This window comes from Mercenaria mercenaria, chromosome 10, assembly GCF_021730395.1.
Source record: "Mercenaria mercenaria strain notata chromosome 10, MADL_Memer_1, whole genome shotgun sequence".
NCBI classification, from domain to species: Eukaryota; Metazoa; Mollusca; class Bivalvia; order Venerida; family Veneridae; genus Mercenaria; species Mercenaria mercenaria.
The window spans coordinates 40,647,312-40,674,975 of NC_069370.1; the positions used below are offsets into that span (position 1 = coordinate 40,647,312).

The window sequence follows — 27,664 nt, forward strand, 5'->3', positions numbered from 1 at the left end:
AATCTGGGTGTTAATTGTAGCAGTCTATTAAATGAATCATAAAAGGTAGTTTATTAGCTTTAAGTACTACTCAAGTTTTTACATGGTTGGAATAAGAATAATAAATGTGTTCTTGTATTTTATCAGTGAATAAAAAATGGGCAGTGGATTGGATGACAAGAAATTAATCACTTAGACTAAGCTCTTTAATTCACTTATAAAAGTATAGGAGCATATTTATTATTTCTTATTTAAAGTCAAGAGGCTTTTGCAGTCATTAATTTGAAATTAGATTTCACTGTTGTGGACTGGAAACAGCGCGCAAAATGTAGAATCATTTTCATGTGAGAAAACCTAACTCATGTCTGAGATAATGCCTATTAAAGCTTTATTGTCGTCGTATGATCTTTATTGCGTCAAAATGACTTAAAACCCAAGAAAACAAAACAAACATAATATGTGATTAGTCATGGCCATTTTAATAATGATATTCAGTTAGTAGCATATTCAGTATTATAGTTGTTTTGTTTGATAAATTTGTGAAAAAAACACAAAAACTTTTTTTTTTATTTTAGATTTATTGGAAAAGGTAAGTGAAGATTCATCTTACTTCAAATAGCAATATCGCATAACTTATTGCTTTACACCATAGCAGGAAATGTAATCATAAAGCTTTTCATTTTGTTACAGTAGGCATTAATGATGGATATTGCATAACTACATAAAGAAATTATTATCTTGATGAAGGCCAAGAGGTCGAAAATTTTGAAAATGAGAGTTGATTTTATATTGCTTAGTATATGAATAATTTTGCAATTTTTAAAAACTTCTGACTTAAAAACTGTATTCTCTGTATATATTGTCATTTTGTAACACAGTCTAGAGTAGCGTCACAGATACCTGGCGAGAGGAACTTTCATATTTTCTACCAGTTGTTGGCTGGGGCTGATCCTACCTTTCTAGGTAAGCTTATGTTGGAAACTTTCTTTAGTTCTGTACTAATGTGTTTGAAACTTTCAAGAGTTTGATTCCACCGACATTCTTTTATTGTCTGTAGACATATGTACTTCTTTCTTTAATCCTTCACAGTAGTAGAAACTCCATTCATTTCCTCTATCTGCCAAAAAATTAAAAGACTACGTCTGTCTGCATGAATTTGGTGAGACATTTGTAAGATTTTGAAATAATTTAATACTTTACAATCCATAGATTGGTTTAACAGAAATAAATGTTAGGGCCTAGTTAGTTGCTTGAAGACATGTTTATTAAATTACACAGCTATTAACATAGTTACTGTTAGAACCAACTATGCTCTACAGAAGCTGCCACTGTTGGTTATTACACAACTCCTAATACAGATTGCAGGTTGCTAGTTTGTGAAATACGACTGACCTATACTCCAACCCTAAATTTTTTGTTCGGCTAAAGTTAAACTTTCAGACATTATTGTCATGACAATTTATTTCTTATGTCACATAACACTCACTGAATGGCTTGCCAGTCAATAGTGAAAATCATTTGCACTTGGTCCTGGACCAAGGGTAATAGTTTTAACTGTTGACAGGTGGGACTGAGCTGTTAGTGTCTATGCTTTACATTTCTTAGAAATATGATTGATGTATTGTTGTATCTAAATCAAGTAATAAATTAACTTGATTGTAAGGAACTTTTGAAATTGGTTGTAACTTAGTGCTTAAATTAAGGGAAATGTAATATTGCTCCTTTGCATTCTGCTAGGCATTTTTGTTAAGCAATTCAGTGTTGTCAAAGAATTTTCAGAATTTGCTAGCGATATGAAGTAAAGGAAAAATTGTTTTGGACATTAGATTGAAATTGTTTAAGGCAGCATTTTGTTTCCATGGTAACATGGAACAGAGACAGATTAAACATTTGACCAACATGTTGATCACTGTTGTGTCTTAAAGGAAATTTTGTGTCATTAGTGGTGATAAACTTAAGACAGTATAAGACTTTAACTTTTATTAAAAATATACATTTGAAAAAAATCATCACACTGATATAATCAGCTTCAAAACGGCTGCCCCCATGATCAGCGTCCATATTTCAAACTTGCATATCTTTTATTAATAATGCTGCATTGTTTTTGACATCGGGTTTGTGATTTGGTGTTCCTTTCTCTTAAACACCAGTTCAGAATGTTACATGCTTGAAATCTGTCTATGTTTGTAATTTTTTGTCATTGACTTGAAGTTGAGTCAGCAAGTTGTGTAGTTTGAGCTGTGTGTTATGTGTTTATAGATTGTATATACGCTTTAAAAGCTTACAAATCTGATTGATGTTTTTTTTTAAATGCTAGGAACAGTTAGTTGGATATCATTGGTATTCATGCATGTGAATATATCACTTATATATATCAACCCATCTTTATCACTTTACACTGTAAGGGTGGCCATATATACAATATTCTGTATACAACAGTTATATATTTGGATGGGAAAGCAGTTACTGATATTGAATCTTATACAGATACCTTAAAATTTATCTATCAACGACTTTTATCATTTAATAAATGTATGATTTTTTGCCGAAAGTTGAACCGTGATGGTTTTTTCTCTGCCCCCAATATGGAATTCATAGCACATCATATATTTGAATCATTGTGAATTACTGATTGAAAGGGAAAACTTGGTATAGAAAAGTCATTATATAGTGCAGTCTATACTTTTTTTGGATGTTTTGATAAAACAGTTATATATTTGCTTCATTTTGTATAAAATGCAGTTGTTATGGCCACCCGCCAGGGTTTCACTACTTTATGGTTATTTAACACTGTTCTGTACAGTAAGGCAATGTTGGGACAACTATCAATTTGAGAAAAACTCGTATTGGACAAGCTGATAGGAGCATTCAATATGTTTTTTGGATGGGTATGAGTCTAGATGTATCTTGTATTGTACAGAACAAAGTTAGATTATCTGTTTATTCTATGCTTACTTTTCTTCGTGAAAATGGGACAAGATTGCGTCTATATTCCATGTGATACATATCCAGTATGGAATATATTGTATCCAATACAGATATTTATTGTAGCATCACATGGTGCAAATGTGAATGGCTAATTGGAATTGAAAAATAGACATAGAATGTTATATGATATTATTTAACAATGTCCCCTATCTATATACAGCATGCAACATTCTCCCCCATGGTGTCTGTGTACATACATGCACAAACACGATATGTTCTGCACAGCTAGAGATCTATGTTTGTAGTCCAGCCCTTACCCAGAAAACCTTTATACAGTGGTCCATCACTCTCACATATACATGTATCTTTTCAAATATATGGAATATACACATAAGGAATACTTTATCATTCCGTAAATGCAGCAAGAACCTTGTTTCATTATACAGTCGAACTTTGTTTGCTCGAACTTGGATAATTTGAACACCACCCTTTATTCCAACCCATTTTCAGGTACCAGCAAAAGCCCTATGTAATGTATATTGTTTGAAGGCTCGAACTGCTGTTAACTCAATTGCCTCGATAGCCTAGTGGTAGGGCATCGTGGGTTCGATCCCCGACCACGTCATACCAAAGACGTGAAAAATGGTACCAGTAGCTCCCTTGCTTGACGCTCAGCATTAAAAGAGAAACTGACCTCTATTCTCTCATACCCTCTTGGCAATGGATTCCATCAGGAATGAGGTGTCAAGAGTGATTAATATAAGTTGTAGAACTTCCTTCACAATTGACCTAAAAATAAATTATGTATAAACTAACTTGAACAAATTTTGATGGTCCTGTCGAGTTAAAGCAAGCAAAGTTTAACTGTAAGTATATTAATGCGGTCGAGTAATGACAAACAATTTCACCAGTGAGAAGTATCCTCTTTTACCAGAATTGTTCAAACTGAAATAACATTATTACATTTAGTCAGTAGGTTATTGTAATAACTAAAATTAGATTAGTTACTGATACTCATACACATTTTTGTAATAACTTTTCTGCCGTATTATATGCTATTTACAGCATTATTATAATCAGGGATATAAATTAGCAGGGGCCCAGTAGCCCACGGCCCCTAGATTTTGGGCGGGGCCCCTAAATTGTTAAAGAAAATGCCCATATACCTAATGTTAAACATTTATTTTTGACAGTCTGGACCCCTAAATAAAAATAGCTAGCTTATATCCCTGATAATACCTTCATATTAAATACTGTTAAAATTTCCTTTCATATCATTATACTGTTTTAATATAATTTATATTCTTGTCTTCATCTTTTTGTGAATATGTCATACCAAACATTACTAATGTAACATATATTTATCAGCCTCTAAAAATCATTAATTATACATTTTTCATTTTCTAAAATACTATCATGTGAATAAACTGGTGAAGATGGTACTTATTTAACGACTGAACTGTTCTTAACTGAAAGTTGTATATTTGCATCTTATTAATTTCCAGTAACAGTGGAATGAATACTGTAAGTCATAGATTTCTGGTTGTGTCAAATTTCAACAAACAAAATAAATCTTTCAATTTTCCATTGATCTTTATTCGTTTTAAAATTAAATGATTTCACAGTAATAAGATTGTTAAGAAATGGACTTGATGTAAATTCAAATTAAAAATGTCAGTATTTTACAAAACATTGAATGTGTGCCAGTTTTGAAATCATCAGCATTGTTGTAGGTTTAAGACATAGTTTCCAAACAGTACTAATCAATAGCTCTTAGATAAACTCCACACACTGCACGGTTAAGTAGAGGTTACACCCTATAGAGATTTCATTATTCTGACCCCCCACTCTGAGATGTTTGTTAGCCCACCATCATCAGATGGTGGGCTATTAAAATCACTCTGCGTCCATGGTCCGTCCGTCCGTCATTCCGTCCGTCCGTCCGTCCGTTAACAATTTCTCGTTATCGCATCTCCTCAGAAACTACTGGGGGGATTTTGACCAAACTTTGTCAGAATGATGTATTGGTACCCTAGTTGTGTCCCCCTGAAAATCAGACTGGTTCAACAATTTATGAGTGAGTTATGGCCCTTTGTTTATTTTTATAATTTATATAGATTTATATAGGGAAAAACTTTGAAAACCTTTTTGTCCAAAACCACAGAGCCTAGGGCTTTGATATTTGGTATGAAGCATCATCTAGTGGTCCTCTACCAAGGTGATTCAAATTATTTCTCTGGGGTCAAATATGCCCCCGCCCTGGGGGTCACATGGTTGATACAGACTTATATAGGGAAAAACTTTGAATAACCTCTTGTCCAAAACCACAGGGCCTAGGGCTTTGATATTTTGTATGTGACATCATCTGGTGGTCTTCAACTAAGATTGTTCAAATTATACCCCTAGGGTCAAATATGGCCCCGCCCTGGGGGTCATATGGTTTACATAGACTTATATAGGGAAAAACTTTGAAAATCTTCTTGTCCAAACCACAAAGCCTAGGGCTTTGATACTTGTAATGTAGCATCATCTAGTGGTTCTCTACCAAGTTTGTTCAAATTATCCTCCTAGGGTTAAATATGGCCCCGCCCCGGGGGTCACATGGTTCATATAGACTTATATAGGGAGAAGCTTTTAAAATGTTCTTGTCAGTAACTACAACATTCAAACTTGGACCACATGTATATTTTTGAGTGGCAAGATGAACCTTGACATGAGTTGACCTTGATTTTGACCTAGTGACCTACTTTCACATTTCTGTAGCTACAGCCTTCAAATTTGGACCACATGCATAATTTTATGCACTGGAAAAAACTTTGACCTTTATTTTGACCTAGTGACCTACTTTCACATTTTTGAAGGTACAGGCATCAAATTTGGACCATATGCATAGTTCCGTGTTTCAAAATGAAATTTGACATTGATTTTGACCTAGTGACCTACTTTCACATTTCTCAAGCTACAGCCTTCAGATTTGGACTACATGCATAGTTTTGTGTACCAAAAAAAACTTTGACCTTGACATTGACCTAGTGACCTACTTTCACATTTTTGAAGGTACAGGCTTCAAATTTGGACCACTTGCATAGTTTTGTATTCTGAAATAAAATTTGTCCTTGATTTTGACCTAGTGACCTACTTTTACATTTCTCAAGCTACAGCCTTCAAATTTTGACCACTTGCATAGTTTTGTGTACTGAAATGACCTTTGACCTTTACATTGACCTAGTGACCTACTTTCACATTTTTAAGGTACAGGCTTCAAATTTGGACCACATGCATAGTTCTGTATTCCGAAATAAAATTTGACCTTGATTTTGACCGAGTGACCTACTTTTACATTTCTCAAGCTACAGCCTTCAAATTTGGACCACATGCATAGTTTTGTGTACTGAAACAAACTTTGACCTTTACATTGACCTAGTGACCTACTTTCACATTTTTGAAGGTACAGGCTTCAAATTTTGACCACATGCGTAGTTTTGTATTCCGAAGTAAAATTTGACCTGGATTTTGACCTAGTGACCTACTTTTACATTTCTCAAACTCAACCTTCAAATTTGGACCACTTGCATAGTTTTATGTACCGAAAGGAACTTTGACCTTAAGATTGACCTAGTGACCTACTTTCACATTTCTGTAGCTACAGGCTTCAAATTTAGGACCACATGCATAGTTTTGTATACCGAAACAAACTTTGACCTTGACATTGACCTAGTGACCTACTTTCACATTTTGAAGGTACAGGCTTCAAATTTGGACCACATGCATAGATTTGTGTTGTGTACGGAAATGAAATTTGACCTTGAGCTAGTCAATAAGTCTTGAAATTTGGAACACTCAAAAATGGCACATTGGTGGGCGCCAAGATCACTCTGTGATCTCTTGTTTTCCATTATGATTTGACTACAAACTGTTTAGCCTATGTCTTGCTTTGATTCGAGCAAGTTGATATTAACTTACTAGTTGTATATAAGTTCAGCCATACAGTGTCTTATGAGAGCTTTTGGTGCCATTGCATGAAATTACTGCTGTTAAATATGATAAAATAAGTCAGGATTTAGATAAAGAAAAAGTACAACAGTTACAAGTTTATCCTGATTGTTTAATTGTTTCATTATACCTCTTGACGATTTCTTTAGAGTTTATGGTTTTTCTAGTAGATGATAGTGTGAAGAATTCTTAAGTCATATCTTTTGGTTCTGATTTTGTATGTTTTACTTTGGTAGAGACTTTGAAGTTGTCGCCCAAACCAGAGAACTATGGTTTCTTGAATAGGAGTGGCTGTATAAAGGTGGACGCTATAGATGATGCCAAAGATTTCAATATGGTCAAGGTAATGGCTTTGGTTGTCTGACAACCTTTAATTTCTCCATCTCTCTGTTTAAATTTCTAACAAAATGCTATAAATGAAATTATACTAGTGTAGTGACATAAATTTTAAACAAATCAGAATTCACAGAAGATCTTGAATAAATTTTAACAGTATAGATTTTTTCATTAAACCTTGTTTATAGATAGTGGTTCTTGTGGAAAATATGCAGGTCCGTAAATTTGGTTTCAATATTAAAATGTGGTTTCTATAGCATCAAATTTGACAAATGCCCCTTTGGGAAGGGGACATTTATTGCTGGGCAATATAGACTTGTTACACAGTAGAATAAAAGTAATTCTAGTACTGTAACTGTACTGTTCAGAAATAAGTAATACTGTAATACCATACTGTTGTGTTGTATATAGACTGGTATGGAGGTGATAGGGTTTTACCGTACAGAGATCACGGAGGTATTCCAGCTGGTGGCTAGTGTATTAAAACTGGGAAATGTTGAGTTTTCACACCGTAGTAATGCAGATGGTACAGATGGATGTGATATCTCCAACACTGGAGGTATAGTATTAACTGCTTTATAATGTCCAGCACTGTTGATCCACCTGAAAGATCCAGATTACTTAATATTTTAAAGCACAAGAGTAGAAATATAGAGCTCATACAATTATATAAGTTTGATCCCCATTTGAGGCTGTGCTCAGTTTTACAGAATAGGTCAGAAGTTGTTCAGTCCTCCACCTCGGATCCATGTGGAGAACAAAAAAATCAGTGCTGGAATAGCATTATGTCACAAAGCTGTTAAATTGTTAAATGAATGTTGAAAAAACTGCTTCAAACCTCACAAACAAGTCAAACAACAGTTGCTTGAAAATGGGAGTAAAATGCAAATTAACCTTTAGCCTGCTAAATTTCTAAAATGGACTGGTCTATCATTCAATTTGGGCAGTACCATTCATTATTCAAAGGGGTGCTCACTGAAAATTTACTGACTAAATAGCGAACCATGCAGGCTGATCTTGGTCTGCACTGGTCACAAAGACAGAAACACATGCCGTCAGCAGGCTAAAGGTTAATGAAATACTGCTACATGTACAACTAAGGTCTCGCTGAGATTGTTTTTGCAGCAGGTATCTTGCAACAAGTATAACTCTTGTTAGGACTTTTGTGCTTATTCAGTATATCTATTTCTTCTTATAACAGACTGAATTTCTACTTGTATTTCCAGAGATTGCCGAAGTAGCTCAACTTCTAGGATGTTTAGAACAAAATCTCACTAATGCTTTAACACAGAGAACTGTAGAAGTCAAAAGAGATAAAGTGAAGACAGACTTCAGTGTGGCTGGAGTAAGTTACTTCAGGAAATACGTTTTAAAGACTTTATGAAATAATCTCTAGTTGGAGATAGTACTTTCCTGCATTTTACTTGAAACAAAATTAGAGAACGGATGTCTAGGTCCAGTTAAATGTTTAGACGGTATATTGCAAGAAGCATTAATATACTGCAGAGAATAGTGACAAAGTAGACTGTCTGAACATCTGTACAAGCCTGTCTTACAATAATGACATCAGAAGTCTATAAACGTCTCTCCAAGTAACATATTCAGGCAGAGTTTTCTGTCTATTCTCAGCAGTGAGTATATGAGCCGCGCCATTAGAAAACCAACATAGTGCATTTGCGACCAGCATGTATCCAGACCAGCCTGCGCATCTGGGGCAGTCTGGTCAGGATCCATGATGTTTGCTAACTGTTTCTCTAATTGCAATAGGTTTTGAAAACGAACAGCATGGATCCTGACCAGACTGCGCAGGCTGGTCTGGATCCATGCTGGTCGCAAATGCACTATGTCGGTTTTCTCATGGCGCGGCTCATATGATACTAATTATAGATTAGCAACATGAAAAATATCTAGAAAATCATATATCACTTATATAATTCTGTTATTTTATCCTCGGTGTAATGTTGTTAGATGTTGGACACGTACGAGCCAATTCAGATGTAAGAAGCACGATTTAAACTGATTAATGATGATTTAACGTGTAATGATAACCTTGTTGTTAGATGTTAGACACAGACAAGTCAATATTCAACCTTGAGAAGCACGATATAGACTGATTAGTGATGATATAACGTGTATATTACAGGCAGTGTACGCTCGAGATGCGTTATGTAAGGCAATATACAGTCGACTATTTTCGTGGTTAGTGCAGAGAATTAATGACAGCATCAAAGTGAAAACAGAACAAACAAGAAAGGTCATGGGAGTACTTGATATTTATGGATTTGAAGTCTTTCAGGTTAGTATAGAACTTCGTTATAAAATAGGGGGAAAATTGTACATGCAGCCATTATAAAACCAGGGAGAAACTTTTTAAGAGCAGTCGTTATAAAATTGGGGAGAAAATGTTAGTGCAGTAGGTAGGGTATCAGAAAGGTACTCCAAAGGCCTTTTGGTTCAAATCTTAAATGTATGGTTGCAGATATTTCTCTTCCTGTGACATTAGTCCATTTTACAATGCGAAAAGTAGTTTTGTTATACAGATTGTATGTTTAATATTGATTTCTAACATGACCCGATTTATTTTCCTATTAAACAAAGAAGGCTGAAAACTGTGTGTTATTAAACTACAATTCATTTTTCTGACGTCACAATTATTACGTCACAGTGGCACGCTGGAAAAGAAACCATCGGAAAACAGGCAAATATTTAATGAATGCCAGTTAAGGATGTACTTCAGAATCCTTGGTAATGTGTTAGAATTGAAATGATATATCTCATTTAGTGATTTGCTCTTGAATAAAGCGATTGTTTGTCGTTCAGATGCGTATTATTATATAGCTCGGGCTTCACCCTCGTGTTATAATTCCTTCGCATCTGAACTCCAAACAGTGATTTTATTCAGTGACAAATCACTGAATGAAATATATTATTTCTTAAATAAAATATTTCCCAGATTTTCTTCTATAGATATCTTTCTGCAATAAAATGTTTATGTCAAATTCAGTTAAAAGGTACATTAGACTAAAAGTTGCAGTACATAGAGTGGGTATTGATCCTACCAAGCTTGAAGCTTATGTCACATTCTGAATAATTCAGTTAAAGCTTAACAAAAATATAAACAACTTGGCAACATGAATTTGTAAACTGTTCATATAGAAGTTGTTTATTCTTAATCAAGTTCAGATTGAAGAAATTTACAGCTTGTCTGTTCTTATTTTGTAATTGTACAGCTTTTACGAATGATTAAGATATGATTTTCTTGGTATTCAATGAAGCAAATCATAAGGAAGTTTCTACTGGACACGTACAACAATTTTGATCGTTGTTACCACGTAGGGAAGGTTGCTGACTGAATCACCTACCTTTCACCTTTATAGCTTTAAGCCCTGCTCAAAAACTGTCAGCTGGCTTGCAATAGGTCACTTTTTTGTTCCAGGAGCCAGCTTATACCTGAAAACATGCTGCAAGGGGCACCAGCGGCATTCTGGAATCATTAAAATTGCTTAGGATGATCTGAATTGTATTGTTGTGATTTAAAACTCAGCAAAAATTCCTTGCATCAAATATTAAATTTTGAAGTAACATTTTAACTTTTGTTCCATGTTTGAATAAGTTGTTGTTCTTGTTGTTCTTGTTTAAATGATGGTATACATTGTATGAATGTTTTCAGACCAACAGGTATGAACAGTTTATCATTAACTACTGTAATGAGAAACTGCAGCAGATCTTCATTGAACTTACACTGAAGGAGGAACAGGAAGAATATATTAGAGAGGTACACTTTGTTTCTTCTTTCGTACAGTTATGCAATATTTAGCTGGTATAGCCTCTTATTTGCAGTCATCAAGTGTAGTTAACATAAGTTGATGAAACCTATACAATGATAATAGATTTAAAATAAATAGGTTAAAACTAAAATATCTGCTAGCAGATTCAGTTTTTATTGGAGAGAAACCTGATAGAGTTCCATTATATCTCAAAGGAAGTGAGTTTTATCTCTTCACAATGCAAGTTACCTTCTGAATGTACATATAATGAATCAAAACTCTTCTTGATATTTAAAATTAATCCTGAAAAGTTAATGACAGCTGGTAATATTATTTGAGTAATAATTAGACAGATATATATCTACTGTATCAGCAACCACCTACGTAGCCTAGTGGTAGAGCACCTGCTAGTAGTGCTGGAGTTTGCTCCCTGACCGTGTTATTTCAAAGACGTGAAAAATGGTACTAGAAGCTTCCTGGCTTGGAGCTCAGCATTAATAGGATGATAGTACTGGGACTGGTCAGCCCGGTGTTAGTATTATGTGACTGAGTGGGGTATCGTGTCTCTTGTCTATGGCATAATATTCCATTGAGGTAGCTCTGTAAGAAGTTGGGCATTGCGCTCACCATCATAGACATAGACACCATCATTTATATGACTGAAAAATTGTTGAAAAAGCCGCTAAACATTAACACACACATGACGCATGCACACACAAATATATTTATTTTTATAAATTTCTCTCATATATGTTTCAGGGTATAGAGTGGATCCATGTTGATTATTTCAACAATGCAGTGATCTGTGATCTCATTGAAAAGGTAGTTATATTTTCTATGTTTGTTAAATGTTTACCTGTATAGTGAAAACCTCTAGGGCAACACAGCTTGCAAGGCAGAAATACATTTGTAGTAGAGGGGCTGGCACTCCAGAGAAACAGATTTGATAAGAAACTGTTCAAAATGGAAAAAAGATCTGGCTTTGTAGAAAGGCATTTGCTTTTTAGAGGTATTCTAAACAGGCACTCTTTCATCTCTTAAGTATCTGATATTTTCTTTTATAAGTGAGATAAATCTTTAGAACTTGAAATTTCTTTTAACCTTACTATTATATATTTGTACTAGTCTATTTTACATTGTCTTTTCAGTGGTAGTTAAGCAGGATAAATTTCATATAAAACAGAATATTTTTTTGATTTCTGCATGGGGCTTTTTTCAAAATCAAATCATAATGTCTGTTCTGTTTCAGTGTCTAGTGTCTATATACTGTTTCAATGACTGGTGTCTATATACTATATCAATGTCTAGTGTCTGTATACTTTCAAACTTTCAATGACTAATGACTGTACTATTTCAGTGTATATAGTGTTTCAATGTCTAGTGTCTATATACTGTTTCAATGACTAGTGTCTAACTTTTTCAGTGTTTATACTATTTCAGTGTCTAGTGTCTATATACTGTTTCAATGACTAGTGTCTATATACTGTTTCAATATCTAGTGTTTATACTGTTTCAATGTCTAGTGTCTATACACTGTTTCAGTGACTAGTGTCTATACTACTTCAGTGTATATATTGTTTCAATGTCTAGTGTTGATACTGTTTCAGTGTATATACTATTTTGATGTTTAGTGTCTATATTCTGTTTCAATGTCTGTTGTGTTTATACTGTTTCAATGTATATATCTTTTCAGTGTCTGTTGTCTATATACTGTTTCAATGTCTATAGTGTTGATACTGTTTCACTGTATATAACGTTTCAGTGGCTAGTGTCTATATATTGTTCCAATGTCTATAGTGTTGAAACTGTTTCAATGTGTATACTATTTCTATGTCTAGTGTATTTACTGTTTCAGTGACTAGTGCTGGTACTGTTTCAATGTATATACTGTTTCAGTGTCTAGTGTCTGTATACTGTTTCATTGTCTAGTGCCTGTACACTGTTTCAGTGCCTAGTGTCTGTACACTGTTTCAGTGTCTAGTGCCTGTACACTGTTTTCAGTGTCTAGTGTCTGTATCTATACTATTTCAATGTCTAGTGTCTGTACACTGTTTCAGTGTCTAGTGTCTGTATACTGTTCCAGTGTCTAGTGTCTGTACACTGTTTCAGTGTCTAGTGTCTGTACACTGTTTCAGTGTCTAGTGTACACTGTTTCAGTGTCTAGTGTCTGTACACTGTTTCAGTGTCTAGTGCCTGTACACTGTTCCAGTGTCTAGTGTCTGTACACTGTTTCAGTGTCTAGTGCCTGTACACTGTTCCAGTGTCTAGTGCCTGTACACTGTTTCAGTGTCTAGTGCCTGTACACTGTTTCAGTGTCTAGTGCCTGCACACTGTTTCAGTGTCTAGTGCCTGCACACTGTTCCAGTGCCTAGTGCCTGTACACTGTTTCAATGTCTAGTATCTATACTGTTTCAGTGTCTATTTTACATCAGGATAGAAAAATGATGTGTGTAGATAGAGGCAGTAAAGTGTAGTGTAAAATGTTCCTTTCACAATTACATAGATGTGAAATTAGATATATATCAGGATCATTGTAAATTGTACTGCATATTTCAGAGTGACACATCAGTGGCACAGAAAGTAAGTCAGTGGAGTGTAACCAAATTGCCAGAATTATTATACACTCGCATAACATAATAACTTGATACCTGATGAATCTGGGATGGTGTATTATTGGTAGTTTAAATTGCAGCATGGGGAGGGGAGACTACTTGTACCCTAATTGTTTAAGGCATGCATGTAACATACAGTTATATATACAGCTGAATATACATAGGAATTCAAACTAATAATACCATTACAATAAATTCAGCAGGGGCCTCCATGGTCAAGTGGTTAAGGTCGCTGACTTCAAATCTATTGCCCTCACTAATATGGGTTTGAGCCTCACTTGGAGCATTGAATTCTTCATGTGAGATGGCCATCCTGCTGGCTTACAGAAGATCAGTGGTTCTACCCAGGTGCCAGCCCATGATGAAGTAATGCATGGAAGGACAGGCGGGGTCTTCCAGTTACTTATAGAGAACAGGTTAATAAGTTAGTAAGAAATCCACTGCTGAAATACTAAACATGTTAAACAGGACAAAATAGAAAAAATAGTATTATTCCTGTAAGATGGCATAATCTTTGTTAAAGGTATAGACATGTTTGTTTTGATTGATTTTTAATATTTTATTGATTAGCTTCATATCATAATATTATTTATGTGATTTTGTGTTGGCTTTGTTATTTGAGATCAATATGACAGTCATGCGTTAAATTTACAAAGCCAGTATAAAGTCACCTATCCTTATGAATGTCTGGCTAGAATATTACATGATAGATAAATATCGTTGCTGTCTAGCATGCAAGTTAATTGTTTATTTTTAGAAATAGTGGTTTGTCTAGTCTTAAAAGCTCAGTTTTAGACAAGTTTCAAGAACATTAAACTTGAGTACGGAGACCAGTCTCAGAATACAGCATTGCCATTGGTCAGTTTTTAGGTTCAGCTCAAAATCGACTAATCAGAAGCTGAGATTTTGAAACTGGTCTGCAATCTCAGTTTCATAACCTTTAAGGACATTGCTTGTACCAGTCAAGTAAAACGTATTTAGGAAGAGAACATAACACATTTTGCTCTTAATGAATTTGTTTATTAATAATTGTATAATCTTAGATAGAATGATTAGTAAAACATAATTTAGAGAGCTAATCTTTGCTGCTACTGTTCCTTTGGGTTGTGAAAGTTTATGTGTCAGTATTTAATTAGATTCAGTTGAACATTTTTAAAAGAGGAAGATTCTAATTATGTATCTTATTCTCCAACAAGTGCTGCAAATGAAGTGTTGTTACCTTGAGAATGTCCCACATTTAGGGTGAATAAAAATCCTGCAAATTACACTGTTTAGAAAAATCTAGGTAAAAGTTCATTTGAGAAACCGTCTGAAGAAAAATGTGGATGCCAGATGAGGGATGCAACAGTACTGTAGAAAGAATGTTCTAAAACTGTTATTGATAAATCATATTGTTACAGTAAATTTCGTATTATATATGCACAACTATATACACAGTATACAATCTAAATGATTTAAACAGAAAATGACTAACCCCAGTTATTAACATACAAAGTATCTTAAAAGTATATCAGTGTATATGGGTTAGGTCTATGTAGATATCTTATATGGGGATGGCAAGGTTTTTGTTGAACAGTCTTTTTTATATGTTGGTATAGATTAGTCATTCCATGTATCAAATACAACAGAATATACCATGTTCAGGTCAGTGTTAATGCATTTTAATGGATTTTTGATAAACACATTAAATAATTGTATGATGGTCAGGTGAATCTTCATTCCAAGTTTATGGATCTGGCCTTAGTCAGGTCCAAAGACTTGGATATTCAGTGATATTATCATACACTATGTATTTTGTTTGAGTTAGTCTGTACAGTTTTCGCATGTAGACTTTTTCTTTTATTTTTTACCTGGATATAAAGTATATCGATATTGTTTTGAAGATATGTGCTCCATTGGTCACTTTCAAGAGACATCCTTTCAAAACCGCTTAACTGATTTACAGATAACTGCAAACAAATGTTCACCATCGTAATATTCATAAATGTTTGTTTTTACTTGATATGGTATGAACAATTGTTAAAGTTGTTTGAAATACTTAGCTGAAGTCGTGTGTATGAAAATAGTGCTATTTTTAGGTTGTGCTTTGTAGTGTAACTTTGATCTTGCTCTTACATAATCTGTGATTCTATACTGTAATGGCTTAGTTGAAAAAAATGCTTTTACTTTCATAACACAGTAGTGTTTTCTTTTCCCAAAAATCACTATTTTTTCAAGGTTTATTTTAGTTATACCTCACTGTTCTTCTTCTTAGAAGCACAGTCTATATTCTTTAAACTCTTCACTTCATGAATAAATCTTCTCATCATTTCTTCACTGATTTCTATATGTTAATTTCTTTCTGATTGATAAACATATTTTTTTCTTTGGCTTTTCAGAACAATGTAGGAATTCTTGCCTTGCTGGATGAGCAGTGTCTGTTGCCGGGTAACGTGACAGATAAGACATTCCTCGAGAAACTGAACCAGACTTGCAAGGACCATCCCCACTTCGAGAGTCGAACATTGAAGAAGAATCAGTCAGACAGGACCTTGCCTCATGATGCGTTCCGCCTGAAACATTATGCTGGAAATGTAATGGGTTTTTTTCAGTCCTCTGTAACTGTCAGTTTTATCCCCAGTTTTTTCCTCTGCCAGTTTTCCCCAGGGGAAAAAACGACCTCTTCATTTTTTTTTCCTCAGGTTAAAACTAGGCTGCAACACTGGAAAGAATACTTTGAAAAAATATTAAAATGTTCCAGTGACCTTTAAGTTTAGGTTTTGATTGACTGTCATTGTTTTTAGCTTGATAATTTGAAAATTTTTAAGAGATGTCTAATGGCATGGACGCCAACAAAAAAATCATCTGTCAGTTTGTGAAATACAAATAATTGATAAGACGTTTAAACTGATGTTCAGGAACTTCAGTTGTTGGTCTTTATTATTACCTATAAAGATATATGCAACAACTCAGCTAATGATTCAAACTTTTACAGGTGACGTATAAAGTGGACGGGTTTATAGACAAGAACAATGACCTGTTATACCGAGACCTGTCACAAGCCATGTATGCCTGTAGACATAACCTCATGAAGAAACTGTTCCCTGAAGGTATCTTTGTTATTATTTGTAAAATCATTATTACTGGGTATTCAGGGGGGACTACCTTTTACATTTACATGACTTTGTCAATCAACAAAATTATTCTCAAAGAAGAGATAAAACTCCCGTTTATTCTATCATTAAAAATTGAAATCCACCAGTCATGTCTGTGCAAAATAGCTGTTTTGGCTAAAAACAGGATGTAATATTTTGAAATTAAATGACTTTACAGAAGTTTTTCCATCTTACATGTGAGCTTGAAGGAAGAGTTTATGATTGCTAGTTTAGAGGTTGGGAGTTTGATCACTGACTAAAGCCACTTATCACTTGGGGTTTGAGTCCTAGCTTTGAGTGTAGAATTATTTCAAGTGAGGAAATTATCCAGATGGCAAAAGATATTATTTTTTGATGAAGTTTACAGTTTTACTAAATTGACACAGTTAATACCGCTGTTGTAAGGTTACAAAACTGTACATATTTAGTTGAAAAAATGCCTGGATGGCCATCTGGAGTCTTCATCCGCCAGTTGATATAAGACCTAAAAGTATGGTGATAAATCTGTTTCGAACTTTAACATTAATATTGTTGTTTTAAAGAAGTATCTCATTATTTTTGCCAGGCTGCTTTTGCTGATTAGTGCTATATAGTGATAGTAGATTTAAGCGTTTGACATTTAAAAGAAATCTGATTTTGTTTTTGACTCGATTGAGGTGTTTTATCATAATCACTGACATTAAAAGGAGATATTTTGCAACATCTTAAGTTATTTCAGACAATTCAGAAGTCCAAAACATTTTTTGATTATAATTTAGTTAGTTTGAAAACTAATGGTTGGCAAAAGATATTTATGCCCCTCTTTGAAGAAGGAGGGGTATATTGTTTTGCTGATGTCGGTTGGTCGGTCTGTAGACCAATCGGTTTATGGATGATAGCTAAAGAATGCTTGGGCCTAGGATCAAGAAAGTTGATAGGGAGGTTGGTCATGACCAGCAGATGACCCCTATTGATTTTGTGATCAGTAGGTCAAAGGTCAAGGTCACAGTGACCCGGAACTGTTAAACAGTTTCCAGATGATAACTTGAAAAAAAAACAAATTCCAGGTAACTCAAGAACGCTTTGGCCCTGGATCTTCAAACTTGACATTCTGTTCATTGTGCAGTTTCTGAATGCATCAAGGGGAGCATTTCATCTTCTACAAGCTCTTGTTTTTGATGAAGTTTACTACACAGTTTTACTAAATTGACACAGTTAATGCCACTGCTTTAAGGTTACAAAACTGTACAGATTTAGTTGAAAATTTAGTTGATCATTTTATATGGTTAGATGTTTTTCGAGAGTTGTTAAGATCTACAGCTGTCTTAGTTTTTGTTGCAGGTTCTACATAGATTAACAAGCTAAGATACTTCAAAGAGCTTTCATTTCAGTTTTTGTATTTCAATAACATCTTTTAAGTTAACTTCCTGGCTTTGGAGAATAGCAATATATATATATATGTTATACACAAGCTGTTTTGAATAATAAACTTGATTTCAGCTGCAAATTTAAAACAACAAAGGACTCATATTCTTGGCAAGTACATGTTATATGTGGCACCCTAGCAGCAGACAGAGTGTGTTTGAACTTTGAAAACACATTTCCAACTGTTCACAGCAGTCTTTGCACCCCTGCTTCAGAAATGAACTCTGCTTCTATCCAGTTCTCACAGACATGTACACTTGTCCTTTTTCTAGTCTTCCCTGTGAAAGGGTTACACTTGCTTCCCCACAGCAATAAGCCAATTCATCTGCGCATTTTCCCCAAGTAAACAGAACAGCTTTCTGCTCCTGTCCAATTAAGAGAGACCTGATGCTGCTCTTATACTTTGACAATTTCAAGTTAATGATTTATTTCTGTATTTGAGAATAGATAAGTACAGAAGAAGTATTTCAGCAGTGATTTAACGATTATAAACATTTTAAGTCATCACGGTTTGAAACATTGTAATTTACAGCAATACACTGTGAAATTTCTCATCTCAAGTTTATTCCGATGACCATGTTTACAAAATATGATATCTGTTAAATTTGAAAGGAATTCATTTACATGAATTATAAGAAGTAGCAGTTAATAAAACAATTCTGTTATAATGATCCTTGAATCAGCTATTAGAATCTGTAGTTTGCTTTCATAAAGCTCTGTGCTTCAGTTACCTTCATCTGTTCTGTCTGACCCACCTTTATCTGTTCTCACTGAATCCATCTTTATCTCTTTTCTCTGACCCACATTATCTCTTCTCTCTGACCCCATCTTTCTGTCTGACCCACATTATCTCTTCTCTCTGACCCACTTAATCTCCTCTCTGACACCCACCTTTATCTCTTCTCCCTGAACCACTTTATCTCTTCTCTCTGAACCACTTTATCTCTTCTCTCTGACCCACATTATCTCTTCTCTCTGACCCCACCTTTGTCTCTTCTGTCTGACCCACATTATCTTTTCACTCTGACCCACTTTTATCTCTTCTCTTTGACCCACCTTTATCTTTTCTATCTGACCCACCTTTATTTTTTCTCTTTTACACGCCTTTATCTTTTCTCTCTGATCACAACCATATATTTTCTCACTGATAGTGGATTAGAGCCTTTATTTTTTCTCTTTTACACGCCTTTATCTTTTCTCTCTGATCACAACCTTATATTTTCTCACTGATAGTGGATTAGAGCCTTGATAAAGGAACCATTTTAGGTTTCTTCTCAGCAGCCTCTATAAATCATGACTGACATTTTAGACAGGTTGCAGCCAAGGTCATAAGGAATGAAGCTTATTTTAGGCCATTATATGTAATTGCTTGATTATCAGCCAGTTTATGATTTTATACCATATAATTGACAGTATCTTCAAAATCTGACAAGCTAAAGTTCAAAAACAGAATGCACTGTAAAGATGTTGTCAGTTAAATTGATACACAGTAAAACAACACAAATACTATAAGGAAATTGAAATGAAAAAATGGGGAAGGCTTGGATGATAATTGAGCAGTTAATGACATTGTTGTTTATAAAACAAGTGACAACTCAAGTTTTATATCTATAATTCTATTTTCTTTTCAACTTCTAAAAGTAAATAATTTCCAAATATTTATGATATTTTATTATAATTTGATGTATTATAAAAATTATTTATAAATTTCTTAGGCTACCATAAAGCATTGGATACACAGTGTTTGGTGAATTCATTAAGTATGTAATACGTTAGAGCACGAGGTTTGATAGAGCTTTCACGTTGTAGTTCATCATCATTGAGCTTGTTTGTAGGTCTTGCTTACAGTCATGCCCATTCTTTTACCACCAGAATTTGGTACAAAGGGTTTGTTTTTGTTGCCTTTTCCATGTTATGTGACTAAGTTTATGATTTATGTGGTGCCCGAAAGTTGTCTGAAAACTAAACAGATATTGAGCATAACTAACCTTTAGCCTGCTGGCAGCAAGTAATTTTGCCTTTGTGACCAGTGCAGACCAATTTCAGCCTGCACATCAGTGCATGGTGATCATGGTCTGCACTGTTTGCTATTCAGTCAGCAAATTTTTCGGTGAACACCCCTTTGAATAATAAATGGTATTGCCCAAATTGAGTGATGGACCAATCCATTTTTTGAAATTTAGCAAGGTAAAGGTTAAAATGGAATTCAGAGTTTGTTTTGTTTGCTTACAAAGGAGTATATTGTATCAAGTCACTAGATTTGAGGTCACTGTGACACTGCAAAAGTTTCATGTAAAATTTAATTTCATACCAAGCTAGCTTGTCTTAATTTCATTGTAAGTACAGAAAAGAAATTTGGAAATAAAAGTAGCTGTAAACTTAATGAAATAATGTTGAAGAAAGATGTCCCATTTGATGAAAATATTTTGGTGTCGATCAGCTTTCCAGCTCACTGAAATAATAGGATCAAGTAGAGTTATTTGTGTAGGGTGGTACTCTTGAATCCATCATCCGGCATCCACATTTTTCTTGAGACACTTTCTTCCAGTGAACCTTTACCTGGTATGTGGCATCTTTGCATGGACCTCTGTCAGTTTTGCTCAAATGATTCTGTTCACAAACAGTTCAGTGGATCTTCACCGGACTTGGTCTGTGGCATCCTTGCATGGACCTCCCTCAATATCGTTTAAATGGTTCTGCTCACAAACTGTTCAGTAGTTATTCACCAAACTTGGTCTGTTACTATCCTTGCATGGACCTCTGTCAGTTTTGTTTAAATGGTCTTGCTCACAAGACAGTTTGATGGATATTCACCAAACTTGGGCTGTAACATCTTTAGATGGACCTCACTCAAAATTGGTCAATGCTCAGGCTGTGTGCCTAAAGGGTCAGTAATTTTACATTAAATTATTTAAGAACGATTGTCATTACAAAGATCCCAGTGAATTGCTTAGAGGTAAAACATTTTTACCAAGCAGTGCTTTCCTACCAGGCTTTTTGATCTGGGTGTCTTGGATCAAAGTTGGTAGTATTAATTTTTGTTGGTGCTTTACAAAATTTGTTCAGGTCAAATCCCTTGATTAGATTTGATGCAGATATGAGGAAAACTGAAAATAGTTTTTAAGTTTCAAGAAAAAAACTTGCAATTAGCACAACCTTCCTGTTCACCTCTCAGGTGAGAAACTGGATAGATATTTTTTAAACTTTAGAAACATCATCATTATGTAGACAAATCTTAGTTTGTAGGTCTGGGAAGTGACTAAGGGTTATAGTGACCCTCTTGTTGAATAGTATTTTTTTCATTCTATTCAAACTTACATGTTTGAGTTATGCATGTTACTGCAATTTTTTATGGAGTATACTAACATCAGAAAACATTAACAGAGCAACAATGTAGTAAATAGAATAAGATTAAATGTACAGTTACAGCACCAGTTTAATATGTAATATGATTTTATTATGTGCCCTTTTCTTTTAATTAGACTTACTTCTATATATCTACCTATTCCTAGACTTAGCCAGCCCTCCTAGCTCAATAGGGAGAGTGCAAGGGTCATAAGTTTGATCCCTGGGTGAGGCATATGTTCTCCTGAATTGTTTGGTAAAAGACATTGTGTCTGAAGTAATTTCATCCTCCACCTCTGATTCATGTTGAGAAGTTGGCAGTTACTTGTGGAGAACAGCTTATTACTGGTATACAATCCAGAAACACTGATTAGGATAACTTCCCAGTGTTACGTAACTGAAATACTGTTGAAAAAATGGCACTGAACCTGAAACAAACAAGTATTCCTAGACTTTGTCATTATTTATGTAAAAAGGTAGAATGATTTGATATCTGAAAAAAATCTGATAGAATGACCACTGCCAAATACATTTACAAAGTAGACCTGTATTTCTTTGCTTAAATCTGTGTTGAGGCAATGTTGCAATGTCTGCATGTGCATTAAACATGAGGAAAAAGGGGAAATTGATCCTGCTTAATAGGAAGTTACTATTCAGTCATTTCTGTAGACAAGAAAAGTATTTTGAAATGCCTTTAAATTGGCACAATACAAGTTTGTTAAACTAAATGGTAGTATAGAAATAATTATGTAAATACAAATCATAATTCTGGTAAAAATGCATTGTAAGATTGTGGAGTATTTTCTGTCTTTAGTTCCTTTGTTTATGGGTTTTCTGGACTGACCTGTTTTAAATCAGAATTTAATTTGCAGGTATTGACAAACATTACATCTTAAAGTTGATTCACCAAAGTGATATTTTTTACATATTTTTACCTGAACTTTTTACTTCTTTTAGAAATTATAGTGGTTTGTAAGGCTGTTGCACATATACACCTTCCTGAAAATGAGCAGTTTCTTGTATTTTTGGAATTGAGGGCTTCACATTTATGCCGAGTTTTGATCTGAATTTCTTGTACCGTATAGTACTAGGTAGAGATAGATGTGGAATTGCTTTGATGCGGGTGATGATGATAATGTTATTTTCAAACAAAGGCATTGACATCATTATCAGAGAATGATTTGGATACATGTGAGTTAGAAGCAGAGAGTTAGATTTGGTCAACACCATAAACTTGTTTTGAACTGCATGGGGATCTTGTACTATTTTTTTCTTCAGTAACTGCTAAGTAATTTCCCTTTAATTGTTTTAAAATTCATAAATTCCTACAAAACAAAGTAATCTATTGATGGATCTTCTTGAAACTTACAGATCACTATAGAGCAGATTTTTTCCCCTTGATTTTGTAAAAAAATAGGAACCAACAAACCACATAACTTTTTTGTACATAAATTGTGTATATCTGGAAATAAAATATCTTTCAAAACATACTCCCTTCATTCACAAAACAACTTTTTCTGTGGGGGATATAATTGTATTCTCTGAATTTGCTTGTTATTTCTTTTTATGCCCCCGAAGGGAGGCATATAGTTTTTGAACCGTCTGTCGGTCCGTTGGTCTGTCAGTCTGTCGGTCTGTCAGTCTGTTCGCAATTTTCGTGTCCAGTCCATATCTTTGTCATCGATGGATGGATTTTCAAATAACTTGGCATGAATGTGTACCACAGTAAGACGACATGTCGCGCGCAAGACCCAGGTCCGTAGCTCAAAGGTCAAGGTCACACTTAGACGTTAAAGGATAGTGCATTGATGGGCGTGTCCGGTCCATATCTTTGTCATCCATGGATGGATTTTCAAATAACTTGGCATGAATGTGTACAACAGTAAGACGACGTGTCATGCGCAAGACCCAGGTCCGTAGCTCAAAGGTCAAGGTCACACTTAGACGTTAAAGGTCATTTTTCATGATAGTGAATTGATGGGCGTGTCCGGTCCATATCTTTGTCATTCATGCATGGATTTTAAAATAACTACGCATGAATGTGTGGCACAGTAAGACGACGTGTCGCGCGCAAGACCCAGCTCCGTAGGTCAAAGGTCCTAAACTCTAACATCGGCCATAACTATTCATTCAAAGTGCCATCGGGGGCATGTTTCATCCTATGGAGACAGCTCTTGTTTTTTTTTTTGTTTTTTTTACATATCTTTGAAAACTCCAATTAGCTGCAATGAATCCTATTTTCTCTCGGTTCGTTTTTGTCTCAGTTTCGGAGTATATGTGAAATGGTCTTACTGACATTTCTGGTAACACAGATACAGCCCAAAATTACATAGTTACTGATAATTTAAGTTGTTTAATTCTTTTAGGGAATCCATCACAGAAATCACTGAAACGTCCACCAACAGCTGGATCACAGTTCAAGGTAGGTTAAAGTTTTTACATCGCCTTTCTAAATAATACTTTTTTGAGAGCTTTTTATATAGACATTATTGTTTTTATCAGTAATTCTGACACATACTGGCTTTTCCTATAAACAGAAAAGGCCAAAACTGTGTTTTAATGCAGCAAAAATGCTGTTTTTTATGTCGCAATTATTTCATCAAAGCGTCAAACATAATAATGATGTACTGGAAAGAAAAAACAGACGAAGCAGGCAAATATATGGTGGATGTTGTCAAATATGTACATAATAATACTTAATATCATGATAGAATCAAACTGATGTATCTCAAACAGTGATTTAAATATTTCCCTTGAATGAGATCATTGTCATTCAGATTGTGTGCTATTACATCATAAATTATATTTCTGTTGCATCTCAACTCAAAACTGTAATGACAAAATCACTGTTAGGGGGAATTTTTATGTCTTAAATACTTAGTAGACCTTATTTTCATGTTTATTTGAATTACTAAATGATGAAAGTGCTTTCTTAGAATGGTTGTAATAAATCTTGGGGCATCATGCCTGTTTTAGAAAAAAAAAATTGCTCAAGATTTAGAAGTCATGCATTAAGAGGCTTTGAGTTGTTAGTAAAAAATCATTATGAAGTGACAGAATTACAAAAATTTTAAATGAAATTATGTTCCATGTTTTACTCAAGGATGTATTGCATTGGTATAATGTGTTGTGTTTAAAACATATAAAAATTTAATATGTCATTCTTTAAACACAGTTATTAGAAGGGGGCATTAATTTTTGTGGATTAGTTGAAATTGATGATGGCATATCCCCCAAAGAATACCCATGTTGGCATAAACTGTGAAAATTTCATGTCCATGATTTTAAATGATTACACAATACAGGATGCAGGCAGACCATATGTACATATGTTTTAATGTGTAAATTGTCTGAAATATTATCTGCAATATAAAGTGTACACTGAAACACTGTGTTTTGTTATTTACAGGCATCAGTTCAAGAGCTTATGAAGAATCTTCTCTCAAAGAACCCAAACTATATCAGATGTATTAAGGTAAGTTGGTGGGAAATTCTTCCAAGGTAGATAAACATGAATAAAGTCTCAGACACAATCTTATGCATAATTTATAGTCTTACAAAAACATATTTCACTTGTGTTTTTAAAACTCCTTTCGATGTAGAATTCATTCATGTGAGAAAGCTATCTTTCTGGGTTTCCGCAGGATGATTGTTCTACACAGATGAAGGTGACATTTTTCTGAAGTATTTTCCAGCAAGGTCTACCTCCACCATTTTTGATTGAATGTCTACATATTACATTGGTGTGACTTAAAACAAGAAGACCTAAAGAATTAAAACTGTTCCAGTATCTAAATTGAGAAGTTTGTTACCTTCTGTAGCAGTGATATTCTCTTTTTTTCCAGCCCAATGATGATAAACAGAGTGGTACGTTAGATTTAGAGATTGTGAAACATCAGGTCAGATATCTAGGGTAAGTCATAAGTTTATTGTACACATTGTAAGAATAAAGTATCAGACCTGATACCTGGGACAGATGCTTATTGTCTCACATACACAGAATCTTGTCTATGGTAAGAGGTCATTTTCTCATAGGAGGTCAAGGCAGATATGTAGTATAACCATTCAGTTACTTAAGAAATAATATATCTCATCCAGTGATTTGTCATTGAATAAATCATTGTTTAGAGTTCAGATGCGAAGGAATTATATCACGAGGGCGCAGCCCGAGTGATATAATAATACGCATCTGAACGACAATGATTTATTCAAGAGCAAATCACTTAATGAGATATATTATTTCGATTCTAACACGTTACCAAGGATTTTTAAGTACATCCTTGATGACATTTATGAAATATTTGCCCGTTTTCAATCGGTTTCTTTTCCAGCGCGCCGCTATGCAGTTTGACGCCATGACGTAATAATTGTGACATCAGAACAGTGATTTGTTGTATAATAATTCACTGTTTTCTGCCTTCTTTGTTTAATAGGAAAATGAATCGGATCGTGTTAGAATTCATTATAAAACACACTTTGATTGCTTGTGAAAGTCTTCAGGCTTTTGGCTTAAAAGTTTGCAAAACATTAGTTTCTATACAGTTATTCTATTCAGGAATTCTTGAAATAGTGAAAGGATTGGATTAATTTTGGTACACAGGTACATGATTATGAAGTGTAGGCCAAGATCAATTTTCAGTAATAATAAACTAATTTTTCAGTACAAATTAAGCTTGAAATGTAACTTTTGTAACTTCTTTTATTTTGAAGGTAAGAGCCAATTGATATATCGATGCATGTCAATAAAAGCCAGTCAATATTAATGAAGAAATCATGTCAGTGGCAGCCATACCTTGTAATGTCATTATTTAATTGTAATACAAATTACATGTATTGCCAGGTTAATGGAGAACATCAGAGTGAAGCGTGCTGGTTACGCCTATCGCCAGATATATGCCCAGTTTTTGTATCGCTACAAGATGTTAGCTGACGAAACATGGCCATCTTGGCACGGTGACGTTGTCGAGGGTGTAAAACTGATACTTGCCAACCAGAAAATACAGCAAGATGAGATAGCATTTGGAAAATCCAAATTGTTCATTAGAAATCCAAAGACTGTAAGTTTAGTATTGATAACTTCTATAGACTGGGTGATTTTCATATCAAATTTTTTTTATGATTTGATAGACAAGAAGATTTTAAAAGCTTTTCCCTATATAAGTCTATATGAACCATGTGACCCCCAGGGCGGGGCCATATTTGACCCTAGGGGGATAATTTGAACAAACTTGATAGAGAACCACTAGACGATGCTACATTACAAATGCCAAAGCCCTAGGCTTTGTGGTTTGGACAAGAAGATTTTCAAAGTTTTTCCCTATATAAGTCTATGTAAACCATGTGACCCCCGGGGCGGGGCCATATCCTAAGTTTGTTAAGAATTTCTGTTTCATATTTGTGTATACTGTTGGAGCTCCATAATATTCTCGAGTTTTTAATTTTCGTGTTTTGTTTTGTCATCCAGTGCCCTCTGTGGCCAAATGGTCAAGGTGGCTGATTACATATCACGTGGTTCTACCTGGGGTCTTCCTCCACCATTAAAAGCTGGAAAGGCGCCATATGACCAATATTTGTGTCAGTGTGGCGTTAATCCAAACAAAAGAACACAACAATGACTTACAATATATTTTGGTAAAATTGGATGTAGACTTGTTTACAGTCTGACCTGAAGATGGCTTCCATGAGCTAGTTGAATCACTGTTGCCATATTTTACATCTGAAACCACTAAGTTGATGTGTTTATCCTCTTGTTTGACTTTCAGTTGTTTGACCTTGAGGAAACAAGAAGGGAGAGAATGCACTTCCTGGCAACTCTCATACAGAAAGTCTGGAAAGGTCATGTGAAGAGAGAGCACTTCCTGTTGATGAAGAGAAGTCAGGTGGTCATCTCGAGTAGATTCAGAGGATTCTATGTAAGTCCATCTTGAATAATATTTTACTATGTGCAAGTTTGTAGAAGTGTCTGAACAACTAAAATAAACTCTTTTTATGCATATTTTGTCTCAGTCATCTACACAAAATAATGTGCAAGTTAGACACTGTCTGTCATATAGGACCATCTGTACATTATATTTCCATAAAATCAATATCAAGTCGATTTTATAGTACACATTTACCATCAGACCAGAAATTGTAGCTATAAGCAAGCTTTTCCCTAAATGACAAC

At 34.5% G+C, this 27,664-nt stretch overlaps 1 protein-coding gene across 12 annotated transcripts in view; it reads left to right on the plus strand.

The window, feature by feature from the left end:
* The window catches only part of LOC123560792 (unconventional myosin-Ia-like), an 87,854-nt gene that overhangs the window by 37,770 nt on the left and 22,420 nt on the right, over window positions 1-27,664 (plus strand). For 6 of the 12 annotated variants that reach the window (XM_053552882.1, XM_053552883.1, XM_053552884.1 and 3 more), the window contains exons 9-25: window positions 555-568; window positions 858-942; window positions 7,137-7,243; window positions 7,648-7,795; window positions 8,463-8,581; window positions 9,380-9,532; window positions 10,907-11,011; window positions 11,763-11,825; window positions 13,560-13,583; window positions 15,994-16,188; window positions 16,590-16,704; window positions 19,869-19,913; window positions 23,865-23,920; window positions 24,908-24,973; window positions 25,344-25,411; window positions 26,339-26,555; window positions 27,261-27,410. In XM_053552882.1, coding sequence (XP_053408857.1) covers window positions 555-568; window positions 858-942; window positions 7,137-7,243; window positions 7,648-7,795; window positions 8,463-8,581; window positions 9,380-9,532; window positions 10,907-11,011; window positions 11,763-11,825; window positions 13,560-13,583; window positions 15,994-16,188; window positions 16,590-16,704; window positions 19,869-19,913; window positions 23,865-23,920; window positions 24,908-24,973; window positions 25,344-25,411; window positions 26,339-26,555; window positions 27,261-27,410 — 1,730 coding nt within the window. Of the gene's footprint in view, window positions 1-554; window positions 569-857; window positions 943-7,136; window positions 7,244-7,647; window positions 7,796-8,462; window positions 8,582-9,379; window positions 9,533-10,906; window positions 11,012-11,762; window positions 11,826-13,559; window positions 13,584-15,993; window positions 16,189-16,589; window positions 16,705-18,228; window positions 18,265-19,868; window positions 19,914-23,864; window positions 23,921-24,907; window positions 24,974-25,343; window positions 25,412-26,338; window positions 26,556-27,260; window positions 27,411-27,664 lie in introns of all 12 variants that reach the window. The other 6 variants (XM_053552892.1, XM_053552888.1, XM_053552889.1 and 3 more) reach the window with 4 other exon arrangements.